The sequence below is a fragment of the Mesoplodon densirostris genome, chromosome 5 (genome assembly GCF_025265405.1).
Source record: "Mesoplodon densirostris isolate mMesDen1 chromosome 5, mMesDen1 primary haplotype, whole genome shotgun sequence".
NCBI lineage: Eukaryota > Metazoa > Chordata > Mammalia > Artiodactyla > Ziphiidae > Mesoplodon > Mesoplodon densirostris.
Window position 1 is genome coordinate 144,773,381 of NC_082665.1, and position 15,431 is coordinate 144,788,811.

The window sequence follows — 15,431 nt, forward strand, 5'->3', positions numbered from 1 at the left end:
AAGCCTATGGACTCTTTCTCAGAATAATAGTTTTAATGCTACAGTAAAATACATAAGATTTGAAAGAAAACCAGTAATATTGAAATACCATTAGAATCACCACCATTGTGTTTTATTGCCTACACTCATAACTGAAGGGAATACTAAGTCTCATTTAGAAATTAATGAAAATAAAGGTGGAATTTTTCTCATCAAGTTTATGGGCCCCCTTTTTTTCTCATGGTATAAAAGAGAAAATAACACATTAAAAAGTTTGCAGCAATTTATTTAGAATACCATTAAGTCAGAATTATAATTTTATTTGCACAAAAACTCATTCTTACTCTCTTACAGGCATTTGAAGGGCCTGCCAAATGTAATGTTAAGCTTTTGAAGAGAAATTAGAGTGCAGAAGTCTCAGAAAACCGAAAGGTTGAAACTAGTTATCCAAATGCCATTGATAAGCTAAAAGACTGGTTTATTCAAGTTCTCTTCCCAAACTTTAACACCTGGGAAGAACACCGAGTGAAAATTAAATGATCATTTTTGTACATAAAACTCTCAGCTATTTTCGTGCCCTTGTACTTTCATCTTCATGCACAAAATATTTATTCTTTTAGCCTAATCCTGGAATTGAGAACTTCTTAGCATCCTTGAATATCTCCAAAGAAAATGAAGTACAGTCATCTCATCATGAAGAGCCTCCAAGCGAAAAACATTTGTCACCACAGTCATTTGCTATGGTTCGTATTTTGTAAGAGCTTATACACTCTGGTCATTTCATTACTGTTAGCCATACATACCCTGTGCAACAGTCAAAACACTTTCTCTTATGTAGACTGGTGTGTGGCATTATTATTGTCATCCTGTGAGCAAGATCGGACTGCCCTGGGCAGTTTAGCCACCATAGCTCCCTTGCTTTTCAAACATTGCCACTAGACAATTTGGTCAAAAGTTAAGCAGAATGATAAGTATTGTTTCTTTGCCAGGAAATGTGAATTTTTTTTTCAACTCTATTTTCCTTATTCTCTATCTGAATGTAGTCATCATCTTAATTTTTAACAATGGAACTTATTAAAAGAAACATCCGTAAGGTCTGTAGCTTTTAACTTTTCTCCCATATCCCCACTGTCTCCATACCATTCATTTTCAAAACAGAAGGGAACTCGGATGCTTAAAGAAATTCTAAAAATTGATGGCTCTGGCACTGTGGACCATAAGAATGAGATGAAACAATTTGGTAATGAAGTCACTGTTTCCTCCAATAGAAGAGATGAATATGGATCTTCCTCACAGCCTAAACAAAGTAAGAAATTAAGTAAGTAAGCTAAGTACTAGTACTAATAACCAGTCACTTCAAAAATTCAGTTCATTTATTTTTTAGTCATGTGATTTTTAAAGATAATTAAGTATAATTAAGAGTAACAAATAAGAGTATAATTTTATACTTGTGTCATTTATATGACAATGTAACTATGTAACCAGTAGATCTGCAGTCCCTAAATGTCTTCTTGTGACTACGTTTTTTTTTAATATTTCTTTTTTTAATAAGTTTATTTTTTTAATTTAATTTTATTTATTTTATTTTATTATTTATTTTGGTTGCACCGGGTCTTAATTGCGGCAGGCGGGCTCCTTAGTTGTGGCACATGTGTTCCTTAGTTGTGACCAGCAGGCTCCATGCATGTGGGATCTAGTTCCCTGACCAGGGATCGAACCGGCATCCCCTGCATTGGAAGGCAGATTCTTAAGCACTGCACCACCAGGAAAGTCCCTCCTTGTGACTACTTAAATTATACTACTACAGATACTCATTCTGGAGATCCCAAACCTGGAAAGGTTTTCACATTTTGGCTTTTTCTCAGTAATTTAAAAATGATTATGTAACTTAAATACATTATTTAACTTTTCTATAAACTCTTTTATCTATAAAATGACATTGCAAATGATGGTTGTGATAATTGTATGACATATATAAAGCAGTTAGCACTGTGTCTGACACATCATAGGTGCGAATAATTGATATTAGTATTACGTTAAAATAACTTGACCAACATAAAAATAGAAGAAGCTGTAAAATCAATTTAAAATAATTAATGGAGGCACACACTGGAAAGTGGGCACTTACCTTAAGTCTAAGAAGCCTATAGCATAACATCTGGCACATAGCTGGATTTCAGTAGATGTCCATCATTACCCCTACCTTCTGCATCCCCTGTACTTTAATATTTTGACTGTGTAATTATCTGCAAAACCTACCAGGAAAAATGACTCATGCAAAAGTAGGTTGGGGACAGAAGTTTCTCAAAGAGGTAAAAAACATTTTGAAATAAGCTAATCTGAGTTTATTAAGTATCAAAATCAGAGTCTAACTTCATTTATACTCCACTGAGTATTGGGATAAATAATTTTAAATTCCAGTAACTATCAGGAAGCTATTTATCATAGGGACAGATATGCTCTTGAAATAGAGCAAAATAAAATTTTAAAACAATATTGGATAAATATGGTCCCACTGTCAAAAACAAGTAACTTTTACTATACTTCAGTATAGTGAAAAATATCATCTACCTTAGAGTCAAGAACTCAGAATCCAGCTCATGTAACAGAACTAATGTGTGACTTCAGGCAAGCCACTTAACTTTTTTTAAATCTATAACAGTAAGAGGTTTATATTCATTCTTCACTGGGGTGTGCTTTCTGTTCTGTTGGTGAGTTTGTTGATTATAAAGAATGTGAACTTTCAGAATTTTTAAATCATAATAAAGGCACTTAAAAGACTTAATTTCAGAAAAACTTTTAAGAAGCATTATTTTAGAGCAAAAAAAACATTCATCCATGTGTCTCAGAAAGTAGGATGGAATTTTGAGAAAACTGAAGCTAAAGCCTCAGAACTTAAGAATTAATTGTATATCAGCTCAAGAAAGCCATTTGCATGTTTAGATTTTGCCTGTAAATAACTATGTAGTCATTAATCTCTCACAATGCTCATTTTTGGCAGTCATCTACTCATATTTTTAAATCTTTGTCTTAATGATATATCAGTAATTAATTATAATCATCTAAAATCTTCATTGAGTTTAGTCATTTTAGGCAAAACTAAATAGTTCTTATATTTGCTTCATGGGAGAGTCCTCTTCTCACTTTTAACAATGTCCTCCTTGCTATTCTGTAAAGCCCTGCCATAATCGCATAGTTTGAGATATCATTTAATGTGGATATGTCCTTTTCTCTTTTTTGACAGCATCTTATATGAACAAGCCTCACAGTGCTAGTGAGTACCATAGCGTTCAGTCTGTGGACAGTGTGTGCTGGCCTGCTGCCAGCCAGATTCCTCCTGTGTCCACACCAGTAACTGAACTTTCTCGAATTTGTTCCCTTGTTGGAATGCCACAACCAGATTTCTCCTTTCTGAGAACACCACAGGTATTGTATATTACTGTTCTTCCATTTACATAAGTTATTGAACACTGAGCTTAAATAAATTGACTGAAAATCTTTGGCTAGAAATAATACAGTGGAGCTAATTTTTTTGACTTTATGAGCAGCATAGATTAATACCTCTCACCCTGGGTCTTCCATTTATGCATAACCAGACCCCTCAGAGAAACTGATAGAGGAAGCTGGGCAGCAGGTAGCCTCGCAAGATTCTGCAGACTGATAGAGCTAGGGATTTTGGTCCCCAGCAGCAGTTTTCAAACTTTTTGGTCTCAGAAACTCCCCATCTTTTTTTTGAGGACCCCAAAGAACTTTTGTTTACTTGTGTTATATTTACCAAATTAAAAATAAAAACTGAAAAAAAAAATTGTAATGTTGTTAATTTAAAATGACTGAAAAAAATTTAATGAGAAGAGTCACATTGCTCTACATTTTTGCAAGTCTTATCCATCTTCTAGCTGAATGGAGAAGCTAGATTCTCATATCTGCTTCTTACTATCAACCTCATGTAATACGTGGTTTTGGTTGAAATATATGAAGAAAATCTGGCCTCACACAAATAGTTGGAAAAAGGAAGAAAATTTTAATAGCCTTTTCATATAACTGTGGATGTTCTTTTTTTTTTTTTTTTTTTTTTGCTGTACGCGGGCCTCTCACTGCTGTGGCCTCTCCTGTTGCGGAGCACAGGCTCCGGACACACAGGCTCCGCGGCCATGGCTCGCGGGCCCAGCCGCTCCGCGGCATGTGGGATCTTCCGGGATCGGGGCACGAACCCGTGTCCCCTGCATCGGCAGGCGGACTCTCAACCACTGCGCCACCAGGGAAGCCCTGTGGATGTTCTTTGATACTACTTTAAAACATGGTATTTTCTTAAAAGTTAGTGCAATGTAGAATCTGAAATTATATCAATGAACTTTTTGTTCTCTGTATACTTATGAGAAAAGGAGAGTGAAAAGGGCAAATAGAATTTTCATATTATAATAAAAATAGTTTGAACCTCAAGGATCCCCAGAAAGGGGCTCAGGGACCTCCAGGATCCCCACACTGCACCTTGAGAACCACGGCAGGAAGGCTGTTTTCTCCTTTTTACATCCAGATTCTTGACACATTCTCACCTAAAGCAGAAAGCATGATTAAACTAATAATGCTACATAAAAATGGCTACCTTTTAAAAAAGTAACATTTTTTTAAAATCTTTTTTATAAAAATAAAGCGCATACTGTAAAGAGTTATCATATAAATTTAAATACAAAATCAGTCAGAACCTCTGAGTCTTTTAAATTTTAGCAGTTAATTCATATTAGCGAAGTATGTGCTATTTAAAGGATGGTGGAAAGCAGGGGTCAGCAGATTTTTTCTATAAATGGCCAGAGAGTAAATATTTTAGGCTTTGTGGGCCATATGGTCTCTGTCACAACTACTCACCTCTACAATTACAGTATGAAAACAGCCATAGGTGATACATAAGAGTGGGCTTGGCTGTGTTCCAGTAAAATCTTACATACAAAACAAGTAGAAAACCTAGTTTCCTGATCCGAGATATAAAAAAGAAAGTTTTGCTGGCTTTCATTGACATTATGATGCTTGGTCCTCAGCTAGCTTAGAGATCATTTTAACTTTGTAAACATTGAAAGATAAGGCAACAATTGTAAAGTTTTTGCATCATAACCCAGAACTTAAGCTGATAGTCCTTTTTTGAATTCTTAAATTTTTTTTTACAAAATGTTAGATGAAATTATTCCATTTGTTTAAACTAAGCTTTGGAGGAGGAGGTCGACTTCCTGGACAGATAACTTCATAACCATTCATGTTCTTTTTTTTAGACAATGACAGTTTGCCGGGTAAAATTATCTAACGGCTTACTGGTACATGGGCCACAGTGCCATTCTGAAAATGAAGCCAAGGAACAAGCTGCACTTTTTGCTTTACAACAATTGGTGAGAACTGTCCATGAATTCTCTACTAAATCTTTAATTAATCCCTCTGGATGTTTTTGTTGCATTGTTTTATAACTTTTAAATACTTCCATAGGGCTCCTTAGGAGTGAATTTCCCTTTGCCTCCACCAATATTTCCAAGTTATCCTCCTGCTGTACCACCTGGAACCATTCCTCCAGTTTTTCCCCAACCTACTGGTGAGATATTTTGCTCTTCTCAATATTTGTTATTGAATTATATTGTTTTTAGAAAGTTCTTTTATGAAGCATCATTTTGAGGAAACAAAAAAATTACCTAAATGTTTAGGTAATTTAAGGAGTTGTGAGAAGTAAAGCCTGAAACCAGAGCCTGCAGGTTCATCTAAAAATACCATTTGCCCTCCTACAGTCTCTAGTGTGGCTAGATAGAGTAGGACTGTTCTCTGTTTTGGGCAGCCCAGTAGCTGCCAACGCATGAATTTGGGTTTAAGGTAGACATCAAAAACACAGGGAGGGGGGGTGGGGGTGTAGTTATAGGGAGTTGGGGGAGGTGTGGGAAGAAAAAAACAGAGATGAAGGGAATAAGAAGCTGTGGATTTGAAAGAAACTGCCCTTGGTGATTAGGGAAATGAAGAGCGGAGGGGATTTTGCACTTACTCTATGTATGTTTCTTAATATTCTCTCACATTGAGGATAGGTACATAGAAGACTAAAGAGCTTTTAAAAGATAATTACTCTTAAAAGAATTTTTTTTAAGTTTTACAAAAAAAACAACATAATCAGAGTACCCTACTTGGCTTTGCAGTAATAATATTTATACAGTCACATATCATAAACACTGATCATAATTTTAAACAAACATTGTAATATACTTACATTGGGAGGACAGGGTAAGTATTGAGGGGTGGTATAAAAGAACTGAATTTTGATCTATCATAACAGGAAGTCTAAAAATGCCTAAAATTGAAAAATCAACTAGCAGCATAAGCAAATTATTGAACAGTTTGGAAATAAACAGTTAAACCTGGGATGGACTGGATGACTGCTATATTATGTTGAAAACCCTTTTTATTACGATATGTGTGTGTATAATTATCTTTACTTTGATTTGTTTAAAAATGCAGTTTGTCTAAGGTCATAAGTTACTAAGTAGCAGTAGTAGCATTCAAAAGCAAATACATCTAATTACAAAGCCCACAATTTTGTTACTGTACTACACTGGCATTCCTTTGCCTGTATAAACAATGTGTAGTCATAAAATTTTTATGACACAGTGGATCTGAAATTTTCATATAGCTCAAGGTAGTAAGTCCACTGTAACCTGGAAAATCTAATTTAACTGCTTTTTCACTTTCAAAAATGAATCCAGCAACTATATATCAATTAATTTTAAGTAATTAGTTCATGCAGGTTACCTAAAGTTCTACCCACAAGCTTCTCTCAAAAAGGATTTGTCTTATGAGAATATATTATCTAAAAGGAATGATTGTTTTCCCATTTATTATCGATATTTTATAGCTTGATTATTATGTTTACGTTCATTATTATATCATGTTTATTAGTGTATTCATACCTACCAAGAATTTTAAAGCTTAACTGGAGTTCTTTTGGTTTTGTGCTATCCAGTATTCCAATAATAATATATGATATAAAAGCCACGAGATTTGAACGTTAATCAGGAGAAAACAACTTATGCATCAGATTAAGATTTTAAAGTTATTTTATAGATTTCCACTTTATGGTATGAAAGGGTCCCAATGGAGAAAAATATGTTTTATATTTAGGACAGTGGTTTTGGGAAATGGTTGAGTTGACCTATGCATGAGATTACTATAGCATCTTTTAAATAGATCTTCTTAGTCTTATAACTGCCACCAAACTTGCACATAATTTTCTAACTCTTACTAGTGTGTTTCGTATTAAAACTGTGCTTTATCCTGGAATTTTTACATGTGTAATTCATAACATTGAAATATATTATGATTCTTCTCTCCTGATCCAAACATTTTTTAAGTAGCTGAGTTTTAGCTAAGCTATACTGTCTTATAATTCTGGCTGCCTTTTTATCTCTTTAAAAAGAAGGTTTGAGCACAGTACATACCTTCTTTGGTGGCAACGTGCTGGCGTCTCGATTGTCATTGTTTAATGCAGTAGTTCCCAAATGTTGCACTGGTGCTGACTGTGGAAGAATCACCTGTGGAGCTTATTAACAATACAGATTACTGGACCCCTCAGAGTCTGATGTACTAGGTCTGGAGCCTTGCCCAGGAATCTGTATTTCATAAGCTCCCTATGTGATCCAGATACACAAATCAGTCTTGGGAGCCACTGATTCAATGTGCTTTTAATAAGAAAATGTAAATTTTAAAAAAAATTCTTGAATTACAAATATTAGAATAGGGAAGAAGATTCTACATGTTATATGAAAGTGATCAGATTTCAAGACTTGAGCTTTTTTGGTTTTTTTGTAGGCTGGGATCACTATGGAAGCAACTTAGCACTGGGGGCAGGTGAGATTCTTAATATTTCTCTCTTCGTGCCCTGGCTTTTCTCCCCCAAGGGACAGTTTCATGACCCTTCTATTATTTTTTTAAATATTATTACAAATACTCCTAAAGCTTATATCAGTGTATGGTACTGTTGGCCTTCGTAGGCCAGACAGCATAATGATAAGCTGACTTCTGTAGATGATTCACAGTCCTTAAGGGGCTCCTGAGGTTGAACGTTGTAAGCAAGGGTAATCAGAAATTAGGTGTATATGCCCTTTGCCAAAGAGAAAAAAGCCAAAAAAGGGTAGCAGAAGGAGGTCTTAAATTTCAAGGCTTTTATTGATACCATTTTACTAAAACAGCTTTTCCATAATTTTTAACAGCTAATATAGTGCCCTCATCAGCTCCTCTCTTTGGCTCAATGCCATGGGGACCACCAGCGCCAGTTCCTGGGAAGCCCTTCCATCATACTTCATATGCTGGGACCATACCCATGGCCGGAGGAATGCCAGCTGGTGTGCACAATCAGTTCATACCTCTACAGGTGAGACCTGAAAGAGAATTATTATATTTTTTTTAACAGAATTAGTTTCTCACTGCTCGAAGACCATGGATAAAATTTTGTTTATTCAGTAATTATTCAGGGCCAACTAGAAGTCCATTCAGTACTGGTCTGGGTACTGAGAATATATTTTGACCAGTGGTGACCCGTCTGACCTGCTCCCTGCTGTCTGAGTTTGTGTTCTAATAGATAATAATAATTGCAACAAGTAATAACATCCTTTTCTAGAACAAAGGGATTTAAAATCAGGAATATCAATTTTCTTTATATTTAAGTTATGGATAATTTTTAAATATTTTATTTGTAACCATATTCCTTGAATTTCTGAAGTCTGGTTTGGAGGTTATAAGTGGAAGTCACAAGTCAGCAGTGACTGACAAGTATTAGCAGCATGGTTTATGGTATTTTCTGACACTAGCTTTTTTGGTCTGCATTGTTAATTAATGATGCTTTTATTCCTCAAAGGTAACTAAAAAAAGGGTTGCAAACAAAAAGAATTTCGAGAACAAGGATGCCCAGAGTTGTCAAGCCACCCTACTTCAGACTAGCCAGTCAGCATCTTCTGATGTCACCAAAGTGATTCCACAGGAGAGTTTATCAGCTTCCTTAAAGTCCTCTCAGATTTCTCAACTTGCGTCTCCTTTTCAAGTTGAAGCTGCCTCCCCAGGCCATAGTATGTCTCACCATAAGTCAACACCAAGCTCCTCAAGAAGAAAATCAAGAAAACTGGCTGTCAATTTTGGAGTTTCTAAACCTTCCGAATAAATTTGGTACTTGGAATTAAATTAATTTCATTCCTTTCCTCCCGCCTTTTTATAAATCTATATCTGTGTGTCATAAAAAATTACAGTGTACTATTTTAAAACAATATATTTCAATTAAAATTTTTAAAATTTTTAGTTGTCAGGCACTTTTCATGCTATTTAAAAGACTATACATCAAATTGTGCATCTTAAGTATGTGCAATTTGTTTTACATCAATTATACCTCAATAAAGCTGTAAAAAAAAGACTAAATTCAACCTTGTGTTCAAATAATATCAACGGACTAAGCATTCAAATGTACCACTCTAACCATTGACCTCATCATTAGCAGCATCCTAAACTATGAATTCGATATCATATTGCAATAATTATAAACATTTTTTACACTATCATTGAGGGATAATTAAATGGAGCATGAAAATTGGGCCTCAAGTATAATTTACTGAATGTGGATTTTATTTCTCTTTTCAATGATGTAACAGAAGTGTCAGGAGCATGGCTCTTACTTATAGGTATTTTAACTTATGTTTTATCATATCTGAGGGTCCTTGGGACCTGCTGTGACGTGATCACACTTGTGGTGGTGCTGCCAGTTTTGCTTTATTCTCAATTTTGTACCAAAGCAACTCCAGAATACTGATCAGAATATTTCATGTAACTGCTTAGAATTATAACCAGCAATCTAGATTTGAGTAAATAATTACAATTTTTTAGATTATTCAAGAACCAGCATTAGTCATTTCTAATAAAATTGTTGCAAAATCTACAGTGTATAATGATTACAAATTAATCTTCTAATAGAATAAAGTACAAACTATTAATCATGTTAATTAAAATAAATTGTGTTATCAATTTGTATAGCTTTTTACCTGCTTACTTAAACATACATGAGAGCTCCATTGTTGGTCCATGTGTAGTGCTTCCTGGAACTGATGAAATTCTAAATTTTTCAAAAATTCCAAGGTGTGCACAGCTACCATCAGTGTATACTGTACATTATTTATATGACAAGTGCCCGTCTCATTCTCGTTCCGTATTTTTAGCTTTATGCTGAACTGCCCAGGGACTCTGGCATTTTGTCTTTGCATGTCACATGTGGGTGTGTATTGTTCAAGCTGTAGCTGTTGAAATTATTTTAGAGTTTATGAAAATGTCTCAGTGGTACCAGGGCCTGAGTTTTTATATATATGTTTGTGCTTTCATTTTTGTGATATGCTTGTATTTTTAAGGAAGTAAGTTATCATACTTTTTTAAAAGTAGGAGCAACCATCTTTGTATGGAACTGATTATTATATTTAGTTTCATTGGGCTCATTGAAAACTCTGCCATGAGTCTGAGTCTGTTTGTTTTTAAAAATGCTAGTATTGAATTAAATGGATTTCCTTCTCTAACTGCTAAATGTTAGAGTTTCTCTAAATGCTAGTAGGATATTTGTATATTAGTCGTGCCTTTAGTGTAAAAGAAAAGTGTTCATTATCTGTCATTTATCACAGTGATGTGAGTTTCTGTGATTTTATTTTCTATTAATTTTCCTAGATGCAGATGTTCATTGGCTCCCAGAATTTCCTTTTTGGGGAATATTTGTGTCTCTGTCATGGGATCCTGAGTCACGAGGCTCCAGTACTTCTCCGTGTTGGTCCTTATTGCCTCACGAACTTTTGTTTTTTTTTTTAAGGGAACATCTATTTGGGGCATACAATACAAAAAAGTTCAATTGTGACAATAAGATTATGTCAACCTCTTACTACTTTAAAGTGTATAATATTTTTCACCTTATGTAACTTTACAAACTCAAGCATTCAAGAATTGCCTCACTCATCATTGCTCTGTGACCACTCTATAAAGAGTGTACAGCCCACTTCTTTTTTTTTTTTTTTTTTTTTTTTTTTTTTTGTGGTACGCGGGTCTCTCACCGTTGTGGCCTCTCCCGTCGAGTAGCACAGGCTCCGGACGCGCGGGCTCAGCGGCCATGGCTCACGGGCCCAGCCGCTCCGCGGCATGTGGGATCTTCCCGGACCGGGGCACGAACCCGTGTCCCCTGCATCGGCAGGCAGACTCTCAACCACTGCGCCACCAGGGAAGCCCCCACATCTTTTTTAAAGCCCAGAAGAAGGAGCACGTGCCATCTTCTGAAAACTCCAAGAGAAATTTCAGTAAGCACAGTGCCACTGAACCCATATAAGGATGTTTCCTCAGTATTCAAGCAAAGCAAGCTGACAATTCTAGGTGAATAGGCAGTAAAAGTGTTTTCTTTTCATTCTTCTCTTTTTAAAAAATGTATTATTCTAAAAGTCAAGACTAAAGAGAGATTAAAATGGGAGAGAGCTCCATAATGACTAGATAGTGTCAGGCATTCATCTATATTCTCTTCACCTTGTACACCTATTCTAAATGTGGGCCTGAGAACAGTAGATGTGCCCTCTCTGGGGAGGATGTAAGAGGCAGAGACTGTTTTTATCTCATGACAATCTTGAGGAGACTAGATCCACTAATAGACTGGGAAACTTACAGTTTTTCCTTTTTTTGGATGGTGCAGACTCAGAATACCCCAAAGTTTAGAAATATGCCCATTCAACTGTTGAATCTGTTGTGGCCTTTCTGTGGAAACCATGGGCTGTACAGGGCACAGAGGAGGAGATTCCCCAAAATCCTTCATGTTTCCACGTAATAAGAGTAGTTAAATCTATTTAAACCTTCTTCTCCTCGCTGAAACATTAGTTCTAAATATCCTTGTTCAATAAAGTTTTTTTTCTTTTTTTTTTGAGCAAATTAAGTGAATTTTGAAGATTGGTCCTTTAGTCTCATTGTTTTCACCATTTCCTACATTACCTGAGCTTTATAATTTTACAGATAGACTGTATTAATTGAAACATCATGTAGACTCGCATCTTAAACGTCTGAGACTCAGTTGCCTGAAAAATTAATTTCACCTCTGTGTGTATCTTGGTTTCAGTTTAAGACTTTCCTTGCTTGTTCAGAGGGATAAGTAGTTCTTTTAGAACTAAAAGGATAAGGAGATCTTTTTTTTTTCCTGTTGGTGGGAGAGATGAAAAACTCCTGATGCAGGTTTTTTGTTTTTTATTTCCTTTTCTATAATCAGGTACTTGCTTTGGTTTTAGACTGATATTTTTCAAACTAATCTAGGTTTTGTGGGGAGGGGTCAGAGAGGGAGGCAGTTGGAAGAAGGAAACAGTTAAATAAGACCTATCCAACTCTGCATTTTTAGACTATATCTTTCTAGCTCAAGAAAATATATAAGTTGCAGGGTCTTTTTTATTCACTCACTTTTTTTTTATGATCTTTTTTCTTTTAATTGGAGTATAGTTGTTTTACAACGTTGTGTTAGTTTCTGCTGTACAGCAAAGTGAAGTAGAGTTCCCTGTGCTATACAGCAGGTTTATTATCTATTTTATACCTGTTAGTATTCACTCACTTTTAAATCATCTGTTTTATTTGTATTAATAAATCATACATTTTCATAGTGATTGTCTAATTTTTACCTTTAAGATAGCTAGGACTGCCCAGCTGTCCATTGAAGTTCATTGTAATATGCTTCATCTCATTGTCCAGAGCCTCTTTTTTTTTTTTTTTTTTTTTTGCGTTACGCGGGCCTCTCACTGTTGTGGCCTCTCCCGTTGCGAAGCACAGGCTCCGGACGCGCAGGCTCAGCGGCCATGGCTCACAGGCCCAGCCGCTCCGCGGCATGTGGGATCCTCCCGGACCGGGGCACGAACCCGCGTCCCCTGCATCGGCAGGCAGACTCTCAACCACTGTGCCACCAGGGAAGCCCCAGAGCCTCTTTTTTAAAGCAACTGTGTACAATCTCCCAGCTTTTTGAGTTTGCTATATTTCTTAGTACCATCTTGCTTCCAAATTGTGTTTTTACTGTGGAGAAGAATTAATTTATTGGAGAGAAACGACCATGACAGACATTCTCAACCTTTAAAAAGAAATGAATCACAGAAATTCCCTTATTTTTTTTAGAGACAGTGATAGAACTCAAACTGGCAGTGTTATAAGTTTTGTCAGTGAAACAGTGTTTTTTTTTTGCAGGAGCTTCCTTTCCTAGTTAGGATAATGCTTAAAATTCCAGAAATGAATATGTTTCAGACAGAGCTGGTTCAGATTTCCATCAGACCACTCCATCTTCTGCCAGGGAGCAGTATGAGACAGCTTCGAGACACAGAATGGGGGCAGGGGGAAGTTTCACTGACTTAAATCCAACACCACTGATCCTTTGTTTAGAGGGAGAGAAAAAACAGGTATAAAATAGTTTTCGTAGTTAAGAATATCACCAATCCATAGCTGCTTTGTGTGTGTGTGTGTGTGTGTGTGTGTGTGTGTGTCAGTGAACCAGCAGTAATGCCTTGCTCAGTCGCATTCAGCCATCTCAAGTGCAATTCATGATGGAGACTCTGGTTTCCAACAGATAAAGTTTTACATAAAGTTTTACCTGTAAAAATTAGGTTTTTTTCAACAGTACACCTATTGCTGTTATTTCAGCAATTGGTATACTATTTAATTGCCCAGGCCAAATAATTAAATTTCTGTAGATGTTTTAGTAATTTGAGCCAAATCCTCATACTGTTTTCTCATAAAGTAATAAGAATGAGAATTTGGTCCTCAGTTTGCTTTAAGTTCTCTTATTCCTTTCTTTCCCTTACAGTTAAAGGACTTTTTTGTTTGTTTTGGAGCTTGGGGGCTTTTTTTTTGCCTGAAGTGTTGTACATTTTCTTTTGCCTGCACCCAGTTGCTTCTTTGAGTGTTTTCATCTATTTTGATATATGAGTAGTAGATAGTGTACTGTACCATCAAAGTGTTCCAACGTTTTGTTCTTTTACACAATGTAAGTAAGTATAACTCATATATCTTAATTCCTTTCTTTCCTCACATAAGTATTTTATAAGTAACTGGAATTTTTCATTAGATCTTATACAGAGCAGTATTTTATTAAAAGTTCAAAAGGGAAGACTTTTATGTGCTTATTTTGTAGTTTTTGTTTTTTAAATATCTTTACATTGTCTGCAATTAAAGTGTTTTAAACTTGCATTGGAATGGACTCCGAATGTATTTTTGTGTTAAGCTGTACATTTGTAGATTTCTAGCATGAAGTTAGCCTCAAAATGTGCAAAAGGATTTTAAAATATATGAATCACTGAGTTTAAACATCTATACATGTTAAATGCTATATGGATTTTAATTAAAACTTTGAGAATGATTTCATAAGTTGTTTGTTCTTGTATGTTTGCAGTGATATTAAAAGTAGAAACATTACAGTATTCACTTAAACCCCATATCCTTTTTTTTAGCAAGTTTTTAAAAAATATATTTATTTATTTACTTACTTACTTGGCTGTGTCGGGTCTTAGTTGCAGCACGTGGGATCTTCGTTGCGGCATGTGGGATCTTTTGCTGCAGTGCACGGGCTTCCCTAGTTGCAGCGTGCAGGCTTCTCTCTAGTTGTGGCACACAGGCTCCAGAGCATGCAGTCTCGGTAGTTGTGGCGCACAGGCTTAGTTGCACTGCAGCATGTGGGATCTCAGTTCCCCATCCGGGGATCAAACCTGCATCCCTTGCGTTGGAAGGCGGATTCTTACCCACTGGACCACCAGGTAAGTCCCAAACCCCATATCCTTTTATACTGGTATTTTGAAACTATGTCAGTTAGCATAAACTAGACAGCACGATTGGTGGAGAAAGTCGGACTATAGATTCTGTTGGCCACTGTTCAGATCCTACCTCTACTTCTAATTGTAAATAAATCATTCTCATTTTAAGACTGGCAAGTTATGTAATACCTAAGCCTCAGTTTCTTCATCTCCTAAAGGAAGAAAACAACACCCCTTGTATGGTTAATATGTTTAAAGCACTGGGTACATAGCAGGTATATTACAGATGTAAGTAAATAAGGATTTGTCACATGTACCCAAACACACAGAGTCCTGTATGGTGCCAAATACCTCTATGCTTTTCCCACTGAGTCCCTCTCCAGTATTCAATTCATGCAGAGTCCCCACGCCTCACTTAGGCATCTGGGAGGCATTTCTCTTTCTGTTCTTCCTTTTCCCTGCCATTGATCCCCTCTATCTTTTCTACCAAGGGGAAGGTTCTTACAGAGCCATGTTGGAAGAGGCTTTAATTCTTACTCATAAGACTGGGGAATCTACAAGACTAACATCTTGCTAATTGGCCATGTCTCACAATATAACTCCAATGCATTATTATGCATATTACCAAAATCTCTCGATGGGAGGGGTGGGAAGGAGTTGGAAAGAGAGGGTTAA

The 15,431-nt window shown here is 36.1% G+C and overlaps 1 protein-coding gene across 3 annotated transcripts in view; it reads left to right on the forward strand.

Moving 5' to 3' along the window:
- Positions 1 to 11,870, forward strand: part of XRN1 (5'-3' exoribonuclease 1) — a 99,035-nt gene extending 87,165 nt beyond the window's left edge. Inside the window, exons 35-42 of one of the 3 annotated variants that reach the window (XM_060099574.1) lie at positions 600 to 722; positions 1,138 to 1,297; positions 3,224 to 3,405; positions 5,241 to 5,354; positions 5,449 to 5,551; positions 7,804 to 7,842; positions 8,205 to 8,365; positions 8,849 to 11,870. In XM_060099574.1, coding sequence (XP_059955557.1) covers positions 600 to 722; positions 1,138 to 1,297; positions 3,224 to 3,405; positions 5,241 to 5,354; positions 5,449 to 5,551; positions 7,804 to 7,842; positions 8,205 to 8,365; positions 8,849 to 9,148 — 1,182 coding nt within the window. In that variant the 3' untranslated portion in view covers positions 9,149 to 11,870. The remainder of the gene's footprint in view (positions 1 to 599; positions 723 to 1,137; positions 1,298 to 3,223; positions 3,406 to 5,240; positions 5,355 to 5,448; positions 5,552 to 7,803; positions 7,843 to 8,204; positions 8,366 to 8,848) is intronic. The other 2 variants (XM_060099575.1, XM_060099576.1) reach the window with 2 other exon arrangements.
- Positions 11,871 to 15,431: the final 3,561 nt, after the last annotated feature.